The sequence below is a fragment of the Coffea eugenioides genome, chromosome 2 (assembly GCF_003713205.1).
Source record: "Coffea eugenioides isolate CCC68of chromosome 2, Ceug_1.0, whole genome shotgun sequence".
NCBI lineage: Eukaryota > Viridiplantae > Streptophyta > Magnoliopsida > Gentianales > Rubiaceae > Coffea > Coffea eugenioides.
Window position 1 is genome coordinate 75,493,627 of NC_040036.1, and position 18,410 is coordinate 75,512,036.

Below are 18,410 nucleotides of genomic sequence, written 5' to 3' on the forward strand. Positions count from 1 at the left end.
GGATTCTCCCCAGTGAATGATGGCAGGTCCACCTTAGGTAGCCTGGTGAAAGTCTTGTTTCCCTGGTGTTCAGATCTATCCATAGCTCCTTTCTGTTCTTCCTTCCTCCTGCTATCCTCCTTATGTACTAATCCGGACTCTGAGCTGCTGCCTTCTATATCCTTCCCCTTGTCATTTAATCTTGCTAACATTTGCGCCATCATGTTCATCATGCCTTCATATTTCTGATCCAGGTTTTTGAGTGCCTTCTCAGTACTCTCCTGCCTGTGCTCCATGATCCTGACAGCTTGCTCCAGTCCATCACTCCTGTTAGCAAAAGTTCTAACTACACTTCCTAGCTCAGTGATCTCCTTCCTCGTTTCGTCTTGGCTCTTAATCATTTCCCAATGGCTCGTAGCTAGCTCTGATACCACTGTTATGGACCAGAAACCAGAGAAGCCAGAGCTTTTGCAGGAATCAGAAGGAACAAATTCAAGCAAGAGACTAATTATCAATGAATCAATGGAACAGTAAACGTATGAATCTGATCCTTCCTTAATTGAATCTTGGAAAACAAATTACAAGAACAGAAATGATGATTCTAGCTAAGAAGGGGTAAGAATCGAAGGAAAAATTGGGAGGGACACTGAGGATTGCTCCTCAAGCAAATTCTGATGAATCTGGACAAATGAATTCAAAAGCTGCCTCTCCTTGAGCAGAGAAGCCTGCTTATAAAGCTAACTAATCATAACAGATTACTAACTAGGCCAATAAAAGCAATACACGTGTCTAATCGCATCTGCAAGTTGCATCTACAAGTTGCCGCGCTTGAGGTTCTGTTAGAACAACTGAAACCCAGGAAAGGCGTGATCCGTTAGTCACGCTTTTGACAACGACTCTATCCAATGTCCACGTCTTCGGCTTCTTAGCATCCACGCCTTCATGTTCTTGCTTCCTGGTTTCTGCTTACTCACGCTTTTTTGTAGTTGTTTTGCCTAGTGATTGCGCATTTCTACTCTTGACATTCACGCCTTCTTGGTTCCTGCTTCCTAAGTCTTGCTTTCATCTTTAGTTAGTTTGTCTACTCCATTACACGATGTTTTGAGCGATGGGGGAGGGGCAGATCTTGAGAGGGTCTAATTTTTAACCCGAAAACAGCCTCACCAATGACCAAACCCAAGGATAGAAAGTGTCGAGGGAAAAACTAGTGAGAGTGTTACAAGGAAAACGTAGCCACGCACTATTCCACACACGGAAATATATGTGTACATTACAGTCACCTAACCTACAGCACCACTGCTCAAAATTAAAGCAAATTCCGTAGGAACCAAAAAAAGGAAAGAAAATGGCGCTGAAGGAGGTGGAAGGTGAGGGTCCAAAGCCCGCGCTGGAGATCAATAACCTCAGATTTACTTACCCAGGAATCGACGGCCATCCTCCCCCTGGCTCCACTCCCCTCATCCAAGATTTCTTCCTCTCCCTCTATCCTGGAGATCGTTGCCTTCTCGTCGGATCGAATGGCGCAGGTTCTTTCCTACTTTTCCTTTTATTTATTTATTTATTTATTTTTTTTTTTTTGCTGTTTCCTTCTCAATTAATCAAGAAAGAAGGGCCCTTTTATGGTACATGGGCTTGTTTCAGAAATGCATTTCGTTACAGAAACTACTACTTAATCCCATTAGCTGAGAGCTTGCTTTATTAATTCTAGTAATTTTCTGGTCAATATCATGATATGTAGATTGGAAGAGGAGTTGAAATTTTTAAATTTTGAACGATCATTTTGAGTTCAAGACAGTGGATTCTAGGAGTCGGGCAATAAGCGGAGTGTGATTATATATTTGTTTCTGTGATTTGGGTTTTCAGGGAAAACCACTATTTTGAAGATATTGGGAGGGAAGCATCTGGTGGAGCCTGACATGGTTAGGGTGCTGGGGAGATCAGCATTTCATGACACTGCTTTGACTGTTTCTGGAGACCTCTGTTATCTTGGTGGAGAGGTCTTTCTCTTTCCTTTTTGTCATCTCCGTTTTTCATTCTTTTTTGTTGTCGAATTGAGGTTTTAAGCTGTTTTTTAAGTTTATGTGGAATTGTTAGTAAATGTGTTTGACAATGTTTAATATAGTTCTTAGCTGGTAGTCTCTGATATCTAAATAGTCAGGAGTAGTATTTGTGGGGGCTTTTTCTTTTTTTTTTTTTTTTTTTTTTTTTGGTTGGGGTAGGAATTTAATTTCTGCTGTTTTGTGAGACAGGGAGCGGAAATCATTTATCTTCTCGGATTTGTCATTGAGGATTTTGATCTGAGTAGCTTCTGAAATGAGTTGGATATGGATTACAGCAATTTGTTTCCATTTTTGATTGATCATTGAGTGGTGCTTGTCTGAGAAATGATTTACCTTTTTCATTTTGCCAGTAATTATGCATGTTGGAAAGTGGAAACTTTTCGATATGTCATTTTCTGAACTAGTGTTTACACTTTTTTTTTTTTTTGGTACAGTGGAGAAGAGACGTTGCATTTGCTGGATTTGAGGTTTCCATTCAAATGGATGTCTCTGCTGAAAAGATGATATTTGGTGTAGCAGGTGTCAATCCCCAAAGACGAGAGGAGCTGATAAAGGTATGATGCTACACTCTTCTATTTCATTTCTTATGCTGAAATGGGAGGGGTTATATTTCTCTTGCTAGTAAGGAGCTAGCATCCTTCAGATAAAGTCGCAGATTGTCCTGTTACAGTGGAAGTTTATGCTTTATTTTTTTATATTTTATTTTTTGGTCAGCTGAGGTAGAAGAAAGAAAATTTAACTGGTAATACACTTAAATGCTTTGTGATTCTTTCAAACCCTGTAGTATCTCCACATAAGAACCTATTTAAGCATTGGCGGTGGATGGTTAAAAATTCATGAGGACCCTTTCCTTTGGCTTAGACCAAGTTTTGCTAGGAAATCAACACACTGTTTTCTTTCAATTCTTGCTGTACCCAGGAATGAAATTGATTTCATGGCAATCATTAATTTCTGCAATTTTCCAAATGAGAGTTGCTTTGATTGGAGAAAAAAAATTGTTCATAAGCTCTCTTCTTGCAGTTTCATGAGTCTGTGAAACAACTAACCTGGTACAGATATTTTCTCTCTTATACTCCATAATCAAGTTGTCACTCTTGATGTTCTACCAATGAACAATGATAGCTCTATCTATGTTTTCCTTTTTCCATCTCTAAAAGCTCCCTGTAATCTGGCACAAGGGTTGCCTTGGACTGCCTTATTTACAATTCTATTTGTCCTGCCTGAGGGTGAAGCCAGTTAATTCATTTGGAAAAAAGAGAAAGGTTTAACCTCGGGTTTTGCCCAAAAAGCCTCAATCCCACTTTCCAAATTATTGACCACATCAAGCTGGCTTGAAATCAGTGCTTTCCTGTAATCTCTTTCCAGACAGCCCCACAAGATAGTGCAAAAAACAACCTCTTGACCAGAAAGATAAATCTCCAAACCTGTACAAAAAAAAAAAAAGGTATCAAATTTCATTTGCATTCATATCTTTTCCATATATTTCCTTTTATCTCGTAATTATCTTCTTCATTTTGTCCTTCTACCAAGTGTTCCTATTTCTTTCTCTACTTTGACTTGTGTTTCACTTTGACTTGTGTTTCTTAAGGAGGAAACCTAAATAAATGGTTCATGCACCAATGTGCTTTCATAGAAGCAACATTTATTGTTCAAGTGCAGAAGAAAAGTTTTTAAGACTATTCATTGAGTTAATCCAAGTATTATTTTAAATTAACCCTACTTGATTTGAGAAATGGAGTTGGATTTAGTGGAAACCTTAAGGTTGAATTATCCCAATATGCTTTTAATTAAGAATGTTCGTTGTAGTTCTGCTGTGAACATTTGTAAGTGCTAGTTTGGTGACATTCACTATTTTGGGCTTCATTTCTGCCTCTATAAGGTCTCTTTGGATTAACCTTTACTTTGTTCCCAATAAATATGAAAGTGTTAATCTGACCCTGTGATAGAACAATCTTCAACTCTATGTTCCCTGACAATGGTAAAAGTTGATAGATAAACATTGGTAGTTCCAAAAGCAAATAGCGAAATAAGATGGTATCTTGTAAAACCGTTGATAGAGATTTATATTCCTCCACCATTGTTACTCCACTGATCATTGCTGAAGACAGTTGTATCATGTTAATACGCTTTTCCTCATCTCAAGGGTCCATCTTGTTAGTATGTTGGAGATATGGCTATTATTTTTACTTTGTTTTCTTTCATGACGTAGGTCTTGGGTGTTGATCTGTCATGGCGAATGCACAAGGTATCTGACGGCCAGAGAAGAAGAGTACAGATTTGTATGGGTCTACTTAAGCCATTTAAGGTACAACATCATTGAGCTTGAGAATGCTGTCCCTATCTGTACTCTGTTTCTGTCAATCTTTTTGCTTCCTCAGCTGATACATCACTGTCTTTCTTTTAACATCACTTGGACCCCCTGTTTATCTAGGTTCTTCTTCTAGATGAGATCACAGTTGACTTAGATGTTCTTGCAAGGGCTGATCTTATGAGATTTTTGAAGAAGGAATGCCAAGAGCGTGGTGCTACAATAATCTATGCTACACATATTTTTGACGGCCTTGAGGATTGGCCATCTTACATGGTAGGATTCTATTTGCAATTACTTCTTTTGGCATCTTGATGTGGTTCTTCACAAGTGTAATCTGAAATTGGTTCTACTCTTTTTAGGTGTATGTGGCCCATGGCAAGTTGCAATTGGCCATGCCAATGGATAAGGTTAGAGAGATAAGCAACCTGTCTCTAATGGTAGGTTTCTCTCATTCTTTTTTTTTTTTTTTTTTAAAAGAAAACTCCAGTTTAAACTACCAAGTAGCCTGTGATTTCTTTTTGGTCCTAAAAAGTAGCCTGAGACTTGATTAAGCGTGTTATGCTGCACCAAGATAGAAAACCGGGCTTCTGAAAGGATCTTTTGGTGGTATTCTGTAACTCAGATAATAGGATTGAGCTGAGAGTTGCTGATATTACTTTGTACAAGCTAAAACATACTGGCATTTCAAGAGAAATAAGCTTCTTAGCTGTCTTGTGAATGCTGTAACTTGAAATTATCCTAGACTGGACGCAATTGTAGATTAAGCCTTAGAAATGCTATTCTGGTCTGGCAAATATGATGATATAGTTAATGGAGTTCGTAGGTGAAACATGTTTAATCTCCTGAATCCAATTTTCTCGGTACAAATTTGTTGAATGCCGTCTTGGTTCATGCATTCCATCTCGTGATAAATTCTCCTTTTGTCATGGTTAATGATAGCAAATATATTAACCTTTTTTGTCTGCTGCGAAATTTGTCTGCAGAGAACAGTGGAGAGTTGGCTAAGAAAAGAAAGAGATGAAGACAGGAGAAGAAGGAAGGAAAGGAAGGCAAAAGGTCTCCCAGAATTTGAAAATCAAGTCGATGGCACTCGTGTGACGGGGGATCCAGCCCGTGTGGCTTCGCGCGCTTTGAATAATGGATGGGCTGGTGGGAGAATGCATTCCACCCTTGCTGGTGAAGAGAATTTTTTCTTGAGCTCAAACAGGGTCCTAAGATAAAAGATTGTGCCTGTGACGAAATTGCGATTACAATTGATAGATGGTTCCACATATGGTTTTGGTATCTGTGTGTAACATAGCCATTAGGGAAATCTATTTCTTTATTCTTCTTGTAGTAGTACTTTTTTCTGGGGAAAATGTAGCTATAGAACCGTATAATTTGTTTCACAAATGTGGGAAATATTTATACGTCGTTACAGCAAAAGATGGGCTTTGGATACCAGTAGTCTCTTCACTGTTGGGGCAGTATTTAGCTGATAGCTGATAATCGTACCTGAGTGTGGTTATTTTTCGTTACTAGTATCTTTGGCTCTGCTTGGATTTGTTTGTTTTTTTCGCTGGAGTCGGTAACACATTTCAAAAACACCTTTAAAAAACGCCTAATCTATACAATCTCAAACAGGCCTACCCCCCAAAAAAAGTCTTGCAATCTCTTTCTCCTTCTGCTTACGACCTTCCATCACCACCCATCACATGACGCTCTACCCACCACCACCACCACCACCCGTCCTCTCCTCCAACGTTACCAACAATTGTCATATCTACTTTTACCTCTACAACCAACCAGTGTCCTTATTTTTTGAATAATACTATTCTCATAGAGCAACTTGAGCACAAGAGAATGCTAAATTACTTACAGACTAGTTACTGTCAACTCTTCCTTCTTCCTAACCAATTTGATCCGTTGATTCACCCTTCCCCACCAATCTTCTCTCCTTGACTTTCTAGGCCTTTCCTATCCCTTCACTACTGCTGTCGCTGATTTAGATGTTGGTTATTGTGGTGGTAATGTGTAAGGTGGACCGGTGCGGCTTTTGTGCTTGCAACCCACTCATCATCCCTTCACCTAATAATGGTGCCAGTCTGGTAGTGCGCGAGAATGCTGATTGTTGCTACCGTGGTCCGTGATGAGGGCGGTGGTGTGTGCTATGGGACTGGTGGAGGCGGCGGCAGCAGGCACGCAGTTATAACAACACTCATCTTTCATCTCTAATCTTATCGCGTGCTACCATTATTAAATAGGCAAGCTCTCACCCCTGGATGGTCAAGTCTTTAGGTGTAACTTTAGATGATTGGATCTGTAAATACAATAGAGGGGCCAAATGGAAGGCACTTTTTCTCAATGAATTGTTGATACCCAATTTCAAAGGATACACATTTTCCTACGGCTAAATAGAACCCTGTGGCACCGTCTTCAATCGTAATGTCATAGCAAATCCTCACATACTAGAAGCAAGTTACCAGCAAACAATCTCTGATCTGTAAACGCATCTTACTGCAATTTTAAGATAGGATGGTTTAATTACCATTTCAGCAGCACTGATAAAATTACAAGTGCATACTTTTTGAAGAAATTGAACATAATAATGGAATTTTAGTAGTACACCATACTGTTGCAAGAATATAGGGACTGCAATAGCTATATATCACAGGCAATTCTCAAATCTAACCCGATCAAAATGTCAAACCGTATGTTAAATAACAATCAACTAAACATAAAAAAGCAGTTCGATCTTGCACATGCAAGATGGATGAAACACAAAATGACAAGGTAATATGTAATTTTCCACTTTTGACAATGAAAGATCTGCAAAATCATGGGGTATGCTGCCATCGTCTATGCCTGCAACAATTATAAACAGAATATTGGAATCAGGCAAGACGTCAACAAATACCAGCTTGAACTAGAGCTATCAGAAAATCTCTACCTTGTTAGCAATGTTGTTAGACAGCCAGTCCAGCCCCTCATAAAGCCCTTCACCAGAGGTGGCACATGTGCTCTGGATGTACCTGAGAATCACAGGAAACCAGTTCGTCAGCATTCACTAAAATGAAAGAAATTAATTCTCACACACCCCAACAAACTAAAAATGCAATTCAAACCCACAAACACCTTCACAAACACATAAAAGATAGAGATTTACCAGTGACGTTGACGGAGGGAATGAAGACCAAGCTTGTCGGTGATCTCTGCAGCATTCATTGCGTTTGGAAGATCTTGCTTATTTGCAAAAACAAGGAGGACAGCATCCCTCAGTTCATCCTACACATGCATCAGTTCAAATCATAATCAGAAAGGTCAAGGCATGCAACTAAAAACATAAACATGTGACACTTAGGTATCCTAACAAAGCTGATTTAGATAGAAACAAAGGGGGGCTCCATCAAGCATATTATTGTAGCAGCAACACAAGAAGGAGATGCGTATAGAAACAGCTCATCCATGTTCTAGAAATGTTTCTTACCTCTGTAATCAGAACAGAACACAACCTCATAGTAGTAAACCCAATCCAAAAGCAGTAAACGACAAGTTTCTTACCTCATTCAACATTCTGTGCAGCTCATCCCTAGCCTCAACAACACGGTCTCGGTCATTACTATCAACCACAAATATAAGCCCTTGGGTGTTTTGAAAATAATGTCTCCACAATGGTCGGATCTGAAATGAAAGCAGACAGAGTACAGAATTCATATGAAGAAATAATAAACTAGAATGCCATATAACCCTTAATATTCATAAACTGACAACCAAATTCCCAAAAGACAAATAATGTCTTTCAACTCCCCAAAGAAAATTGGAATCCACTGGCACCAATTCTATAAAGCAGAATCTTTTATCAATTATCAGATAAATGCGATTGCAATAAGTGTGAGAACAATCACAATCTTAAAGGGAAAGATCTTGCACATCAATCGCTTCTTGTAAAGTTAATAAACAACAAATCATCCAGTTTATGTCCTCATTTTCTACCTTGCAGAAGTTCTTGTTAATTGATTATAAGCTCATCTAGCTTTGAAAAGAAATATATAATATTGGCAATATCATACCTTGTCCTGACCCCCAACATCCCAAACAGTAAAGCTGATGTTCTTGTACTCTACAGTTTCCACATTAAATCCTGGCAGAAAAAAAAGTTAAATGCCATGATTGGTAAATAATAAGGTAGAATTCTAGGCATTTGGATAGCATTTCTTCTCAGCACATCTCTCTCTCTCTCTCTGTTTGAGAGAGAGAGTGTGTAGAGAGAAAGAGAGAGAGAGAGAGAGAGAGAGTGTGTGTGTGTGTGTGTGTGTGGGGTGTCTGTCTGAATCTATCTATGTGTGCTTGTGAGCGGATATGGAAGTTGTTGTGAGAATGAGGGGTGTTACCATTCTCAATAATCTGTGTTAGCATTTAGCCCGGGCTAAGCAACCCAAAATAAAATGATTTCTAGAACAACAAAAGGGTGCGACCACTAAAGGATATACATTTTCTAACAAGGAAAACATCTACCCAATAGGTTGGAAAAGTCAATAGAACCAATAGAACATACCAATGGTGGGAATGGTCGTAACAATTTCCCCGAGCTTGAGCTTGTACAATATGGTAGTCTTACCAGCAGCATCAAGACCCACCATCAGTATGCGCATCTCCTTCTTGGCAAATAGGCGGCTGAAAAGCTTGGTAAATGACAAACCCATCCTGTTTTCTTTCAAACCTGAAACAGCCAGAAAGAAGAGTAAGATGCCCGTGCTCAACTTTCGATCACCATACCAATTCAGAAGCACCCAAACCACAAACTGAGCTCAGAAGAGTAATATTATCAACCAGTGAATCACAAAATTAATTGAAGATTTTCTGTGAGTTCACATTTTACAAAACTTCACTTTTAAAATCACAATATTTCAAGCGAACTACTAAACTAATCCTAAAGCTTTCTGCTTTTAAGCTCTTTCTTTATGGGACAAAAACTATTAAATAAACAGCGATCAATGATTACCATTTACAAAGTTCCTATGCTATGATCCAGAAACTAATAACAGCAACAACACCATCAGACATAACAAATCAAAAGGCAAAATAACACAGAAAAGGTTAAAGCTTTACAGTAGCAACCAAAATTCCTTAATTCTTTTGTCCTAAAAGATCCCAATTAACACACAATAAAATTAAGGGTACCGTTTCTAATCACGAAAAAGGTAATTCCAAGCCTTAACTCACAAAGCTCAGAAACTCGTATATGAGCCATTTCCAAAATCACACCGACTCATAAATTAAACAGATCGAAGACAATTATTTTCCATTTTCCCCAATTTTTTTCTCTTCTTTCTTTAACGCAGCACGGCACAGATGAAATCAAGACATGGGATCAAATCAAGAAACTTTTTCTTTCATCTTTATCTTTCTTCTAAATCAAGACATGGGATCAAATCAAAATTCAACAACGAAGAAATAAAATAATGAAATCAAAGAACTAAGATCTAAAGCAAGAGATCAGATCTAATTAAAGTCAGATCTACAACTACATGAGATGACACATAACACGATTAACACATAAAAGTAGTAGAAAGATCACGCAGATGCACGAACTCAGGAAATGAATAAGAGAAAGATTGATGAATAGCTAAAGATCTTACAATTGAATAGAAAGATGTGGAGCAAGAGAGACTCTAGAGAGAGCAGAGGGCAATGTTTTGAGCGATGGGGGAGGGGCAGATCTTGAGAGGGTCTGCCCTTGACGAGGAGAAGAGCAGAGAAGAGAAAGCCCAAATATCGCGTTGGTTACCGGCCGAATGTGCATACACCAGCATTTTTATATGCATTTGAAACGTGTTGCCTAAATGATTATTTTACTGTTTTTCAAATTATTGCGATATTAAACAAGTGGGGGAAATTTACTACGACTAGTAACTATTTTTGCCCACAAAGCTAATGTAATAACTGGTGATTTGCCAAAATTTTGACAAAAAAAAAAAAAAACTAGTGATTTGCCAATAATACATACCCGTTTGGATTGCATTTTTCTGAATTTTTTGTAAAAAAATTACTGTAGCGATTTGATATATGTGAGGTAAAAAGGTGATAGAGAAATGTGCTTATAGAAAACGTAATAATTTTTCCGAGGAAAATCGCAATTCAAACGGGAATGTACATGTGTCTGTATATTAGTTGATATAACATTGAGGTTTCTAGTTGACTCTTTGATTTCACATAGATTCTGACTTAAAATATTCAACCTAAAACACTCTTTAATAGGTTTGTTTTTTTTTTAACACAGTTTAAGAAAAATAATTTTATTTTGTTGAACAAACAAATCTAACTTGCTATCTTTTTAAATTACTTTTATATTAAATAGAGTATGACTAAGTAGTTTTACATTAAATAAGTTAGGTTATACTCAATGATAACTTACCTTAAATAAGAGTATTTTAAAGAACTTATAAGTCAATTACATTCTTCAATTAAAAAATAGACTATAATTTGAAATAGATGAAAAAAAAAATAAGGACGAAGGGAATATGCGTTTGCCTTAATTGAAAATTGTAGATCACAAATGTCTAATCCAATTCATGTAAAAGGTTTCCTCTTTAAGGAAAAAATGAATTTTATTTTATTTTTTGGTGAAACCGGAAATCTTGTAGCTTTTTTTTTTTTTTTTTTGGTAAACACAAACCTCGTAGTTGAAATTTCAAGTGTTATTTTTGAAACCTAGAAGAGCGTCGGGCGACATTTTAACATTCCTATAATTATATTTATTTGTAACTAAATTCCTATTGCTACTATTTAAATATTCACACTTCTATTTTGATAGAGGTGGTGAATAAATTTTCATGTGGGTATGATCCAGTAGTATTACGGCTATCTTGTTGGATTTCGACGCATTCCCATACAAAGATTTTTTTTTTTTTTTTTAAAAGGAGGAAAATTTAAACTCAAAATAACATGGAGCGTTTGCCTAAAATAAAACAGTAGTAGTACATTTTAGGCAGAGATCGAAACGTGGCTGTCTTGGTGTCTTGCTCCTTAACTAAGGAACTTGTGGAATTTGTTGACTCCATAGGCAAGGTACTTGTTAACTATTCCATCTGAAAATATGACCAAAGGTCGTTCATGGTTTATCAATTGGACCTTTTATGTTTTTAATTAACCAAGAAAAACCTGGGGAGCCCTTAAACTATTGTCGTTGTCAACTTTTAGCCCCTCATCTAAAATTTGTTTCCGATTGATCCTTAAACAATTAAAAATGCATACTTTGAGGACTTCCGATGACTTTGAGCACAAATCTGACCGGAATTAAAGGGCATTTTTGTCTGTTCATGTTTTGCAGATTTGTGCTTAAATTCATCGGAAATTGCAGAAGAATCAGCGATGGAAGACATATCTGGGTAGAGTTCAGAAATCATAGATCCAAGCCAGGATGAAAGATCTAAGGACAGTGGCGGAGACGTCGGAAAACAAGGCGGCTACGCCTTCGGTCTGCATAATCTTGATCCCCACAGAAATGGGCCCCGATTTAGCGACTTGCGGGAGCGGCGTAGGAGGTTTGAAGGAGAGAGGAGGGGTTGGGAATTTATACGGGGTGGGGTGGGAGAAATGGGAGGAGGAAAGTGGAAGGAAGAAAGAAAGAAAGAGAAAAAGATGGAGTCAAGGTGCGGGGGGTCAGGGGCCGCGTCCGTGTAGGAGGGGAGGAAACGGAGGCCCCCGAAAAGCGAAGAGTGAAGGCAGCTGGCACTGTCCTCAGACTCATCAACCCACATCTTCCCTTTGCTTTGGCTTCCTCCTCCTGCAGTGCTGCAACAGCCTGCAACTCGCCATGGCGCTGTAATAGCTGCCACTTCTCGTTGAACTTCCACCCCCACCTGAATAGCTACTTTCCTGGACTTGCACTCGTGCTGCTGCTGCTGATGGCTGCTGTAGTTTTGGATGGTTTCTTTTCATCTTCAGTTCTCCGGTTAGATTTGTGCTCAAAGTCATCGGAAGTCCTCAAAGTATGCATTTTTAATTGTTTAAGGATCAATCGGAAACAAATTTTAGATGAGGGGCCAAAAGTAGACAACGACAATAGTTTAAGGGCTCCCCAGATTTTTTTCTCTTAATTAACTGATGGCTGATATGTCACATCTGGCTAGCTGTAAGTAGCGTCATGATCACTTTCTTGTTTGAACTTTGAACACCATTTTTGACTGGTGACCTCTGTGGAACTATATGGTAGTATTTTTTTATCACATATTTGTGCGGCCATTTTGGTGACTTAAGAAATTTTAACGTTTCGAACTGTCGTTTTGTTGGTCGAAGCATTTGATTCTTTTGGTAATGAGCATTCAAGAGATCCGAGACACTACTGAACGTGTTTGGATAATAAATTATTTGAGATAATTTTGTAAAAAAATATTATAACACTTTTTTTAATATGATGTATATGAGATAAAAAAGTGATCGAAAAATATGTTGATGATGAAGCAAGTCACTGTGTAAATAAGGTAGGAAGAATAATGTGTAATCCAAACACAACCACTACTATTACAATATACAAAGGGGCGGGGGCGGGGGCGGGGCGCGGCCCGGGGGGGGAGGGGAAGATGAAAGGGTGTATGTAATCAGAGAGTCTAACTCGCATTTAAACTCATAAAAAGCATTATCAGAAGCAGTGGAATTAGGAATCAGCTATGCCTGCAATGGTACAGAGAAACATAGGAGAGATGTCTACAGAAGGAATTAGCTTCAAATGAGAGCAATCAGAGATTCTCTACCTTGTTAACTATGTTGTTGTAGAGCCAGTCCAATCCCTCATAAAGCCCTTCTCCAGAGGTGGCACATGAGCTTTGGATAAACCTGATAAAGGCAAGAAATCAGTTTTGAGCAATATGTACTCAAGTGTAAGATACCAGTTACTACACAGACATCTTTGCACACAGGGGAGAAAGATTACCAGTTACGCGGACGAATGGAGTGAAGGCCAAGCTTGTCTGCAATCTCTGCAGCAGTCAATGCATTTGGAAGATCTTTCTTGTTTGCAAACACAAGTAGGGCTGCATCCTCCTTCAGTCCTTCCTGTATATGGCATCAGTTAGAATCCTTTTTTTTTTTACAAGGATCAGCATTTGCTTCAACTATAGTCATGTTACCCATCTTCCTTCCTTGGAAACTGATTTTGATATATAAATGCATCTAAATCAAATATCTAACTTTCATGGTAAGTGACGCGGCAATGAGCAGTTGAAAGCAACAATTACAGAAAGCTCATCCATATGTTATACAATTGTTGCTGACTTCTTTCGTAAAAGCAAATGCAACTGGATTTTAGCATGGTTGTTTCAATCTGGTTACATCGATACATCAGAATCAGTACCTCGTTCAACAGCATTCGCAGATCATCCCGAGCATTAACTACACGATCTTGGTCATTGCTATCAACAACAAAGATCACTCCTTCAACGTTTTGGTAGTAATATATTGGCAATGGTCGTTTCTGCAAATAAGAATAGTCATGGAGGTCACTGTATGTGGTGTCACTTCATAATAGTCAATTCTCAATTTTCATAAAACTCAAGATTTAGGAAAATAACTAATTCAAAAAACACAGAGAGCTAAAAAAAAAAAAAAAAAACCTATCTCGATCTGGAAAAGAAGTGTTGAATGACACCGTCAAGGCAAAATCGGCGAGAGATGGAAATATATCACAGATTATTTCTACAACCATAGACCAGAACCTCTATTGAACTTAACCCCGGGACAAATGAAAAGCAAGAAGAAAAAGGAAATACGGACAGAGAAATTTTCAGTTATCATGGAATTCATTTACAAGAAATCAGGCAGTTCAGGCCTCATTCATCTACTTTCCACAAGTTTTCATCAGGAGATCATCAATACTTAATTGAAGCAAATGGGGAATGTGATGCAATTGCTGCCAAAACCATATCACCTACAACGTTTTGACCACCGAAGTCCCATATAGTAAGCCTCATGTTCTTGTGCTCCAGGGTCTCCACATTAAATCCTGGTATTTTTTTGGAAAAAAAAAGAAGAAGAAATCACTATCAGAATTCAACAAAATGTTGGGATGACTCCACATATGCAACCAATAGGCTATGCTAATCAAACAGATCACAAGGAACAGAGCTGAATAGAACATATCAGTGGCCTGATAATCAAGTTAGTATGAATAGTTTCTGTTCATCTGTAGATCTGTATGGTAGATATATACAGGAAAAAAAAATAAACTACCATAAGAAAAGATCTTAGAGTCAGCAAGTAGCAGCATTGGGTAATCAAATTAGTCCACTGAGCCTGATAGCATTGATTTACACTCTAGAACGACAAACAGTTGCTTAAAAAAGACGCAATATTTTGATAAGAATGAACATATTTTCTTCCTGGATTAAACTAGTCAACAAATTAACAGTATACCAATTGTGGGGATGTCATCGACAACTATTCCCTGCTTGAGCTTGTACAAAATAGTAGTTTTTCCTGCCGCATCTAGGCCCAACATCAGTATGCGATTCTCCTTAGTTTCGAAAAGCTTGGTAAATGACAGTCCCATATTGTCTCCTTGCTTGACTGCAGCAGCCACAAACAAATACAAGCCAAATCAGGATAAGTTATCCAGAAACTGAAAGATTTCAAAATCATCCGAGTGAGCTGACATTAACCTGCAGGCTGTAATGCTCAGACTTTATGAAAGAAATTCAGTGAGTTTACAATCAAAAGGACTTGAATATAAGATCCCAGTGGAGCTAGAATAAAAACTTAAAAAGCTTTTTCAGACACCTCATGAAACTTTAGCCCAACAATCCCAATTTTGAGGCTTCGGTTTACAAGGATTATTACGAATTCCAGTTACACTATTTCTTCATGCTAAACCTAGTGTTGTTTAGCATTGATGAAGTGAAAATCACCACAAATAGGAGAAATTTGATCCAGAAACTTTTACCAGCAATGACAACAAGCAACAAATTGCATTAGAAGGAAAAATCTAACACCATGAGACAGAAGCCTTAAAATCCCATTAAACCAATAATATTGCTACTAGTTTAGACTGATTTCAATTTGAACAAGTCACACTGCAAGCCCTTCAACCACAATTTGCAGTTTAATTTACATGCATAATGATTCAACTAAATCACAAAGAAAAATGCAATAAAGCTAGTTAAAAGAAACAAATACATGGATACATAGTCGAAGATATTTGGAAAGCATGGTCTTACTGGAGCAGAAAAAATGGACGGAATGAGGAAATGGCAATGAGAGAGGGGCCAGGGATCTTGTGAGACTCTGCACCCCGGGAAAGAAACCCAATCTTGCACCTCTCCAACTTCCACCATTGCTGATTCTTAAGAAGATGAACAACATTTTTTTAAATAAAGCGTGTTGACTTCAGTTTTTATCTACTTGGGATTCTTGTGATAGTATATTGCTCGCACAAGAGAGAGAAAGATGAGAGATGGAAGCCTTCATTTGGGCGGATGGCGTGATCTAAAGAGCATTTTGTGTCACGCCTTTGAAACCAGGTTGCTGTTATATATTACTCAGTTTTGCCAAAACATGCCCGTCTAGACCTCCTTCGTGCACCTATTCCATTTATTTTCTGTCTTTTCATTGGTTGGACACATTCCATATTTCTTTTCAAGTTTTCAAACAATTCACGTGTAGACATCTTTGGATGAATACTGGATGGGCACCCGTTAAACAAATTGTAAATATAAATATAAACAAAAGGTAGAAGGCGAAAATTTTGAAAAGAAGATCAAAATTAGGTCATTGGCTTGAAATAAATTGAGTCTGTCAAAATAACTTGCGGATGGTAAATTTCCTAGACAAATTAATTTTTGGGTAGAAGAAGGTTTAGACGAGGGGAATGTTTCCCCATTGCGAATAGAAACAAGTTCTACTCGTCCAAAAATATGTTAGAAAATATTTTCAATGCTTAGAAAAGTTAGTCAAAACTTGAAAAAGTCTTAAAATATTAACTATTCCTTTTCTTCAATTCTTGGGAGAAGGGCAGAAATAATCTAAGTCGTTCACAGTTCAACACTTGACACATTTGATCAACTAAATCCCAATAAAATTCTTATTTTGTTAAAAAAAAAAAACATTGCACGATTATGTTTGAAATGAATAAGATCATTTGTGTCGTCCCAACTCCTATATGTTCTCAATAATACGAATCCTATGAGCTGTTCGTACACTATTTCAAGATCCAACAATGAGTTGTTGGGGTCCAATGAATAGAATTAAAATCAAATCATTCTAAATTCAAGACTTGGTGTTTTAAAGCATCAATTTGATTCGATTTGATGTTAGTACGAATCAGGGATTGTGCGTGTGGGACTTGAAAGTAGAGCTGTTAAGTCAATCGAGTAGCTCGAAAGCTCGTTAGAGCTCGACTCGTTAAGGCTCGAGCTCGGCTCGTTAATTTTGGTTAACGAGTCGAGCTCGAGCTCGAAACATGCTCGTAAGCTCGGCTCGTTTGATACTCGAGTAGCTCGTTAGAGCTCGTTAATGAAGGGCATATTTGTCATTTTAGAAATCAAAATTATAAAAATTAAAAATTATAGGTTTTTATTAAGATTAATTTGCACGAGCTCGAGCTCGTGAAGCTCGACTCGTTTGTGATAAACGAGTCAAGCTCGAGCTCGAGCTCGAGCCACATGTACATTTAACGAGCCGAGTTCAAACACATTTTAAAGCTCGCTTTCCTAACGAGCTCGAGTAGAGCTCGGCTCGAATTAAACTCGAGTCGAGCTCGGCAGCCAAATACTCGGCTCGATTAACAGCTCTACTTGGAAGCTGTGCACGAGGATTGAGGTTGAAGAAAAAAGCGGAAAAAATGAAGTTGACGCGGATCCACGAACGGATCTGCGAGGGACAGGTCCGCGGATCGTTCCTTTACTTCTCTTTTTTTTTTTCCCCAAAACGAAACAGATTCTAGCTGAAAATGACGAAGGTAAAACGAATGGGGTTCAACCGCTCAAGTGACCTTTTGCTTTTTATCATTTTCTATATGAAAAATGTAAGACACGTATCAACATATTATTGGTACCTGTCGTGACTATATATTATTGATTTTTTTTAATCAAATGGCAACATCCCCCAAGCGGAGAGCTCGGTAGGTAACCACATGTTGTAATATCTTGTAGGTCACCAATTCAAATCTCGTTGCGACATCGCGCTTGCATTTTTGGACAAGGCTTTGTAAGTTAGGAGGTAAATTAGTCTGGCTAAATTCAGATACCGATATCGCACTTGCATTTTTGGACAAGGCTTTGTAAGTTAGGAGGTGGATTAGTCTGGTTAAGTTCAGATACCACCTTCTACTGAGGAAAAAAAAAAAAGTCCAGTCAGGCTACAAGCATATAAAGCTCACTACACTCGCATTGTTTTGATCACCAGTGTCCCAGACACTAAAGGTCATATACTTAGATTTAGATCAAGGGTCTGTCTAGTTGAAATTTTGTTCAGTTTTATCCAGTTGTATAATTCATACAATATTTGGTATAAACTATTACAACTTGGGTGTAAATATAAATTTTGTCAACTCGTATGACTAATTCATTATTATACCAGATTTGTATGTAAAACATTGTAAGAATCACAACAGTTGGACACAATCAATTGAAGAAGCTGCTGATCCCGTGGACTCTGGGTCTCCACTTTTCACATTTTTTCTTCAAACACTCCACTTTCCACATTAAATCATGGGACTAAAACAAGATACTTCAGTACCAAAGAAAAGGAATATGGTACTATTTGGTATTATTCTGCTGAAATCAGACCGTCAGATAACAGGTTGAGATAGAAACTCTAGTTTTGCTTATTTAGGCTGAGTTTCGTTGAGCTCCACCACTTAAATTAAAAGTCAACTGCACCTTACTAAAGGAATTTATTTTATGAGTGGACTAATTTGCATAAGGGGTCTTTAGTGCAATTACACTTTCTATTTTTACTAATTAACTAATAGCTGATATATCACTATGATTGTAATATCAGGAGAACTGTCGAGGCTGAAATGAAATTTTGTACAGGCAAAAAACCATTGACCCCTGTGGAACAATTCTGATAACAAATTTGTGCAACAA

At 37.9% G+C, this 18,410-nt stretch overlaps 3 protein-coding genes across 4 annotated transcripts; 1 reads left to right on the top strand and 2 right to left on the bottom strand.

Moving 5' to 3' along the window:
• The first annotated feature begins 1,096 nt into the window (after positions 1-1,096).
• LOC113762093 (ABC transporter I family member 20) lies at positions 1,097-5,823 on the top strand. Its single transcript, XM_027305364.1, has 7 exons — positions 1,097-1,505; positions 1,843-1,976; positions 2,474-2,593; positions 4,249-4,344; positions 4,471-4,623; positions 4,710-4,787; positions 5,334-5,823. The coding sequence occupies exons 1-7, from the start codon at positions 1,325-1,327 to the stop codon at positions 5,568-5,570; spliced, it is 999 nt and encodes a 332-aa protein (XP_027161165.1). The 5' UTR covers positions 1,097-1,324; the 3' UTR covers positions 5,571-5,823.
• A 1,039-nt stretch (positions 5,824-6,862) lies between these two features.
• On the bottom strand, positions 6,863-10,109 carry LOC113761220 (ADP-ribosylation factor). Its single transcript, XM_027304094.1, has 7 exons — positions 9,969-10,109; positions 8,885-9,049; positions 8,400-8,470; positions 7,891-8,010; positions 7,496-7,614; positions 7,280-7,361; positions 6,863-7,194 (listed from the first exon to the last, which is right to left on the bottom strand). The coding sequence occupies exons 2-7, from the start codon at positions 9,030-9,032 to the stop codon at positions 7,189-7,191; spliced, it is 546 nt and encodes a 181-aa protein (XP_027159895.1). The 5' UTR covers positions 9,033-9,049; positions 9,969-10,109; the 3' UTR covers positions 6,863-7,188.
• Positions 10,110-12,942: 2,833 nt separating this feature from the next.
• On the bottom strand, positions 12,943-14,892 carry LOC113761218 (ADP-ribosylation factor 2-like). 2 transcript variants are annotated; one of them, XM_027304091.1, is made up of 6 exons: positions 14,740-14,892; positions 14,259-14,329; positions 13,682-13,801; positions 13,262-13,383; positions 13,083-13,164; positions 12,943-13,002 (listed from the first exon to the last, which is right to left on the bottom strand). In XM_027304091.1, the coding sequence occupies exons 1-6, from the start codon at positions 14,873-14,875 to the stop codon at positions 12,997-12,999; spliced, it is 537 nt and encodes a 178-aa protein (XP_027159892.1). In that variant the 5' UTR covers positions 14,876-14,892; the 3' UTR covers positions 12,943-12,996. The 2 variants fall into 2 exon arrangements, with proteins under 2 accessions (XP_027159892.1, XP_027159891.1); XM_027304090.1 differs by lacking the exon at positions 12,943-13,002 and having other exon boundaries at positions 13,017-13,164.
• Between the last annotated feature and the right edge of the window lie 3,518 nt (positions 14,893-18,410).

What these genes read in the sequence shown, in the direction of transcription:
- LOC113762093 (XM_027305364.1), top strand. Translation starts at nt 1,325, where the DNA reads ATGGCGCTGAAGGAGGTGGAAGGTGAGGGTCCAAAGCCCGCGCTGGAG. An exon ending in CGTCGGATCGAATGGCGCAG is followed by an intron (nt 1,506 to 1,842) that starts GTTCTTTCCTAC and finishes TTGGGTTTTCAG; the next exon opens with GGAAAACCACTATTTTGAAG. An exon ending in GACGAGAGGAGCTGATAAAG is followed by an intron (nt 2,594 to 4,248) that starts GTATGATGCTAC and finishes TTCATGACGTAG; the next exon opens with GTCTTGGGTGTTGATCTGTC.
- LOC113761218 (XM_027304090.1), bottom strand. Translation starts at nt 14,875, where the DNA reads ATGGGACTGTCATTTACCAAGCTTTTCGAAACTAAGGAGAATCGCATA. An exon ending in CGATGACATCCCCACAATTG is followed by an intron (nt 14,330 to 14,739) that starts GTATACTGTTAA and finishes AAAAAATACCAG; the next exon opens with GATTTAATGTGGAGACCCTG. An exon ending in TCCATTCGTCCGCGTAACTG is followed by an intron (nt 13,165 to 13,261) that starts GTAATCTTTCTC and finishes TGCCTTTATCAG; the next exon opens with GTTTATCCAAAGCTCATGTG.
- LOC113761220 (XM_027304094.1), bottom strand. Translation starts at nt 9,032, where the DNA reads ATGGGTTTGTCATTTACCAAGCTTTTCAGCCGCCTATTTGCCAAGAAG. An exon ending in TACGACCATTCCCACCATTG is followed by an intron (nt 8,471 to 8,884) that starts GTATGTTCTATT and finishes TTTTTCTGCCAG; the next exon opens with GATTTAATGTGGAAACTGTA. An exon ending in TGCACAGAATGTTGAATGAG is followed by an intron (nt 7,615 to 7,890) that starts GTAAGAAACTTG and finishes ATGCATGTGTAG; the next exon opens with GATGAACTGAGGGATGCTGT.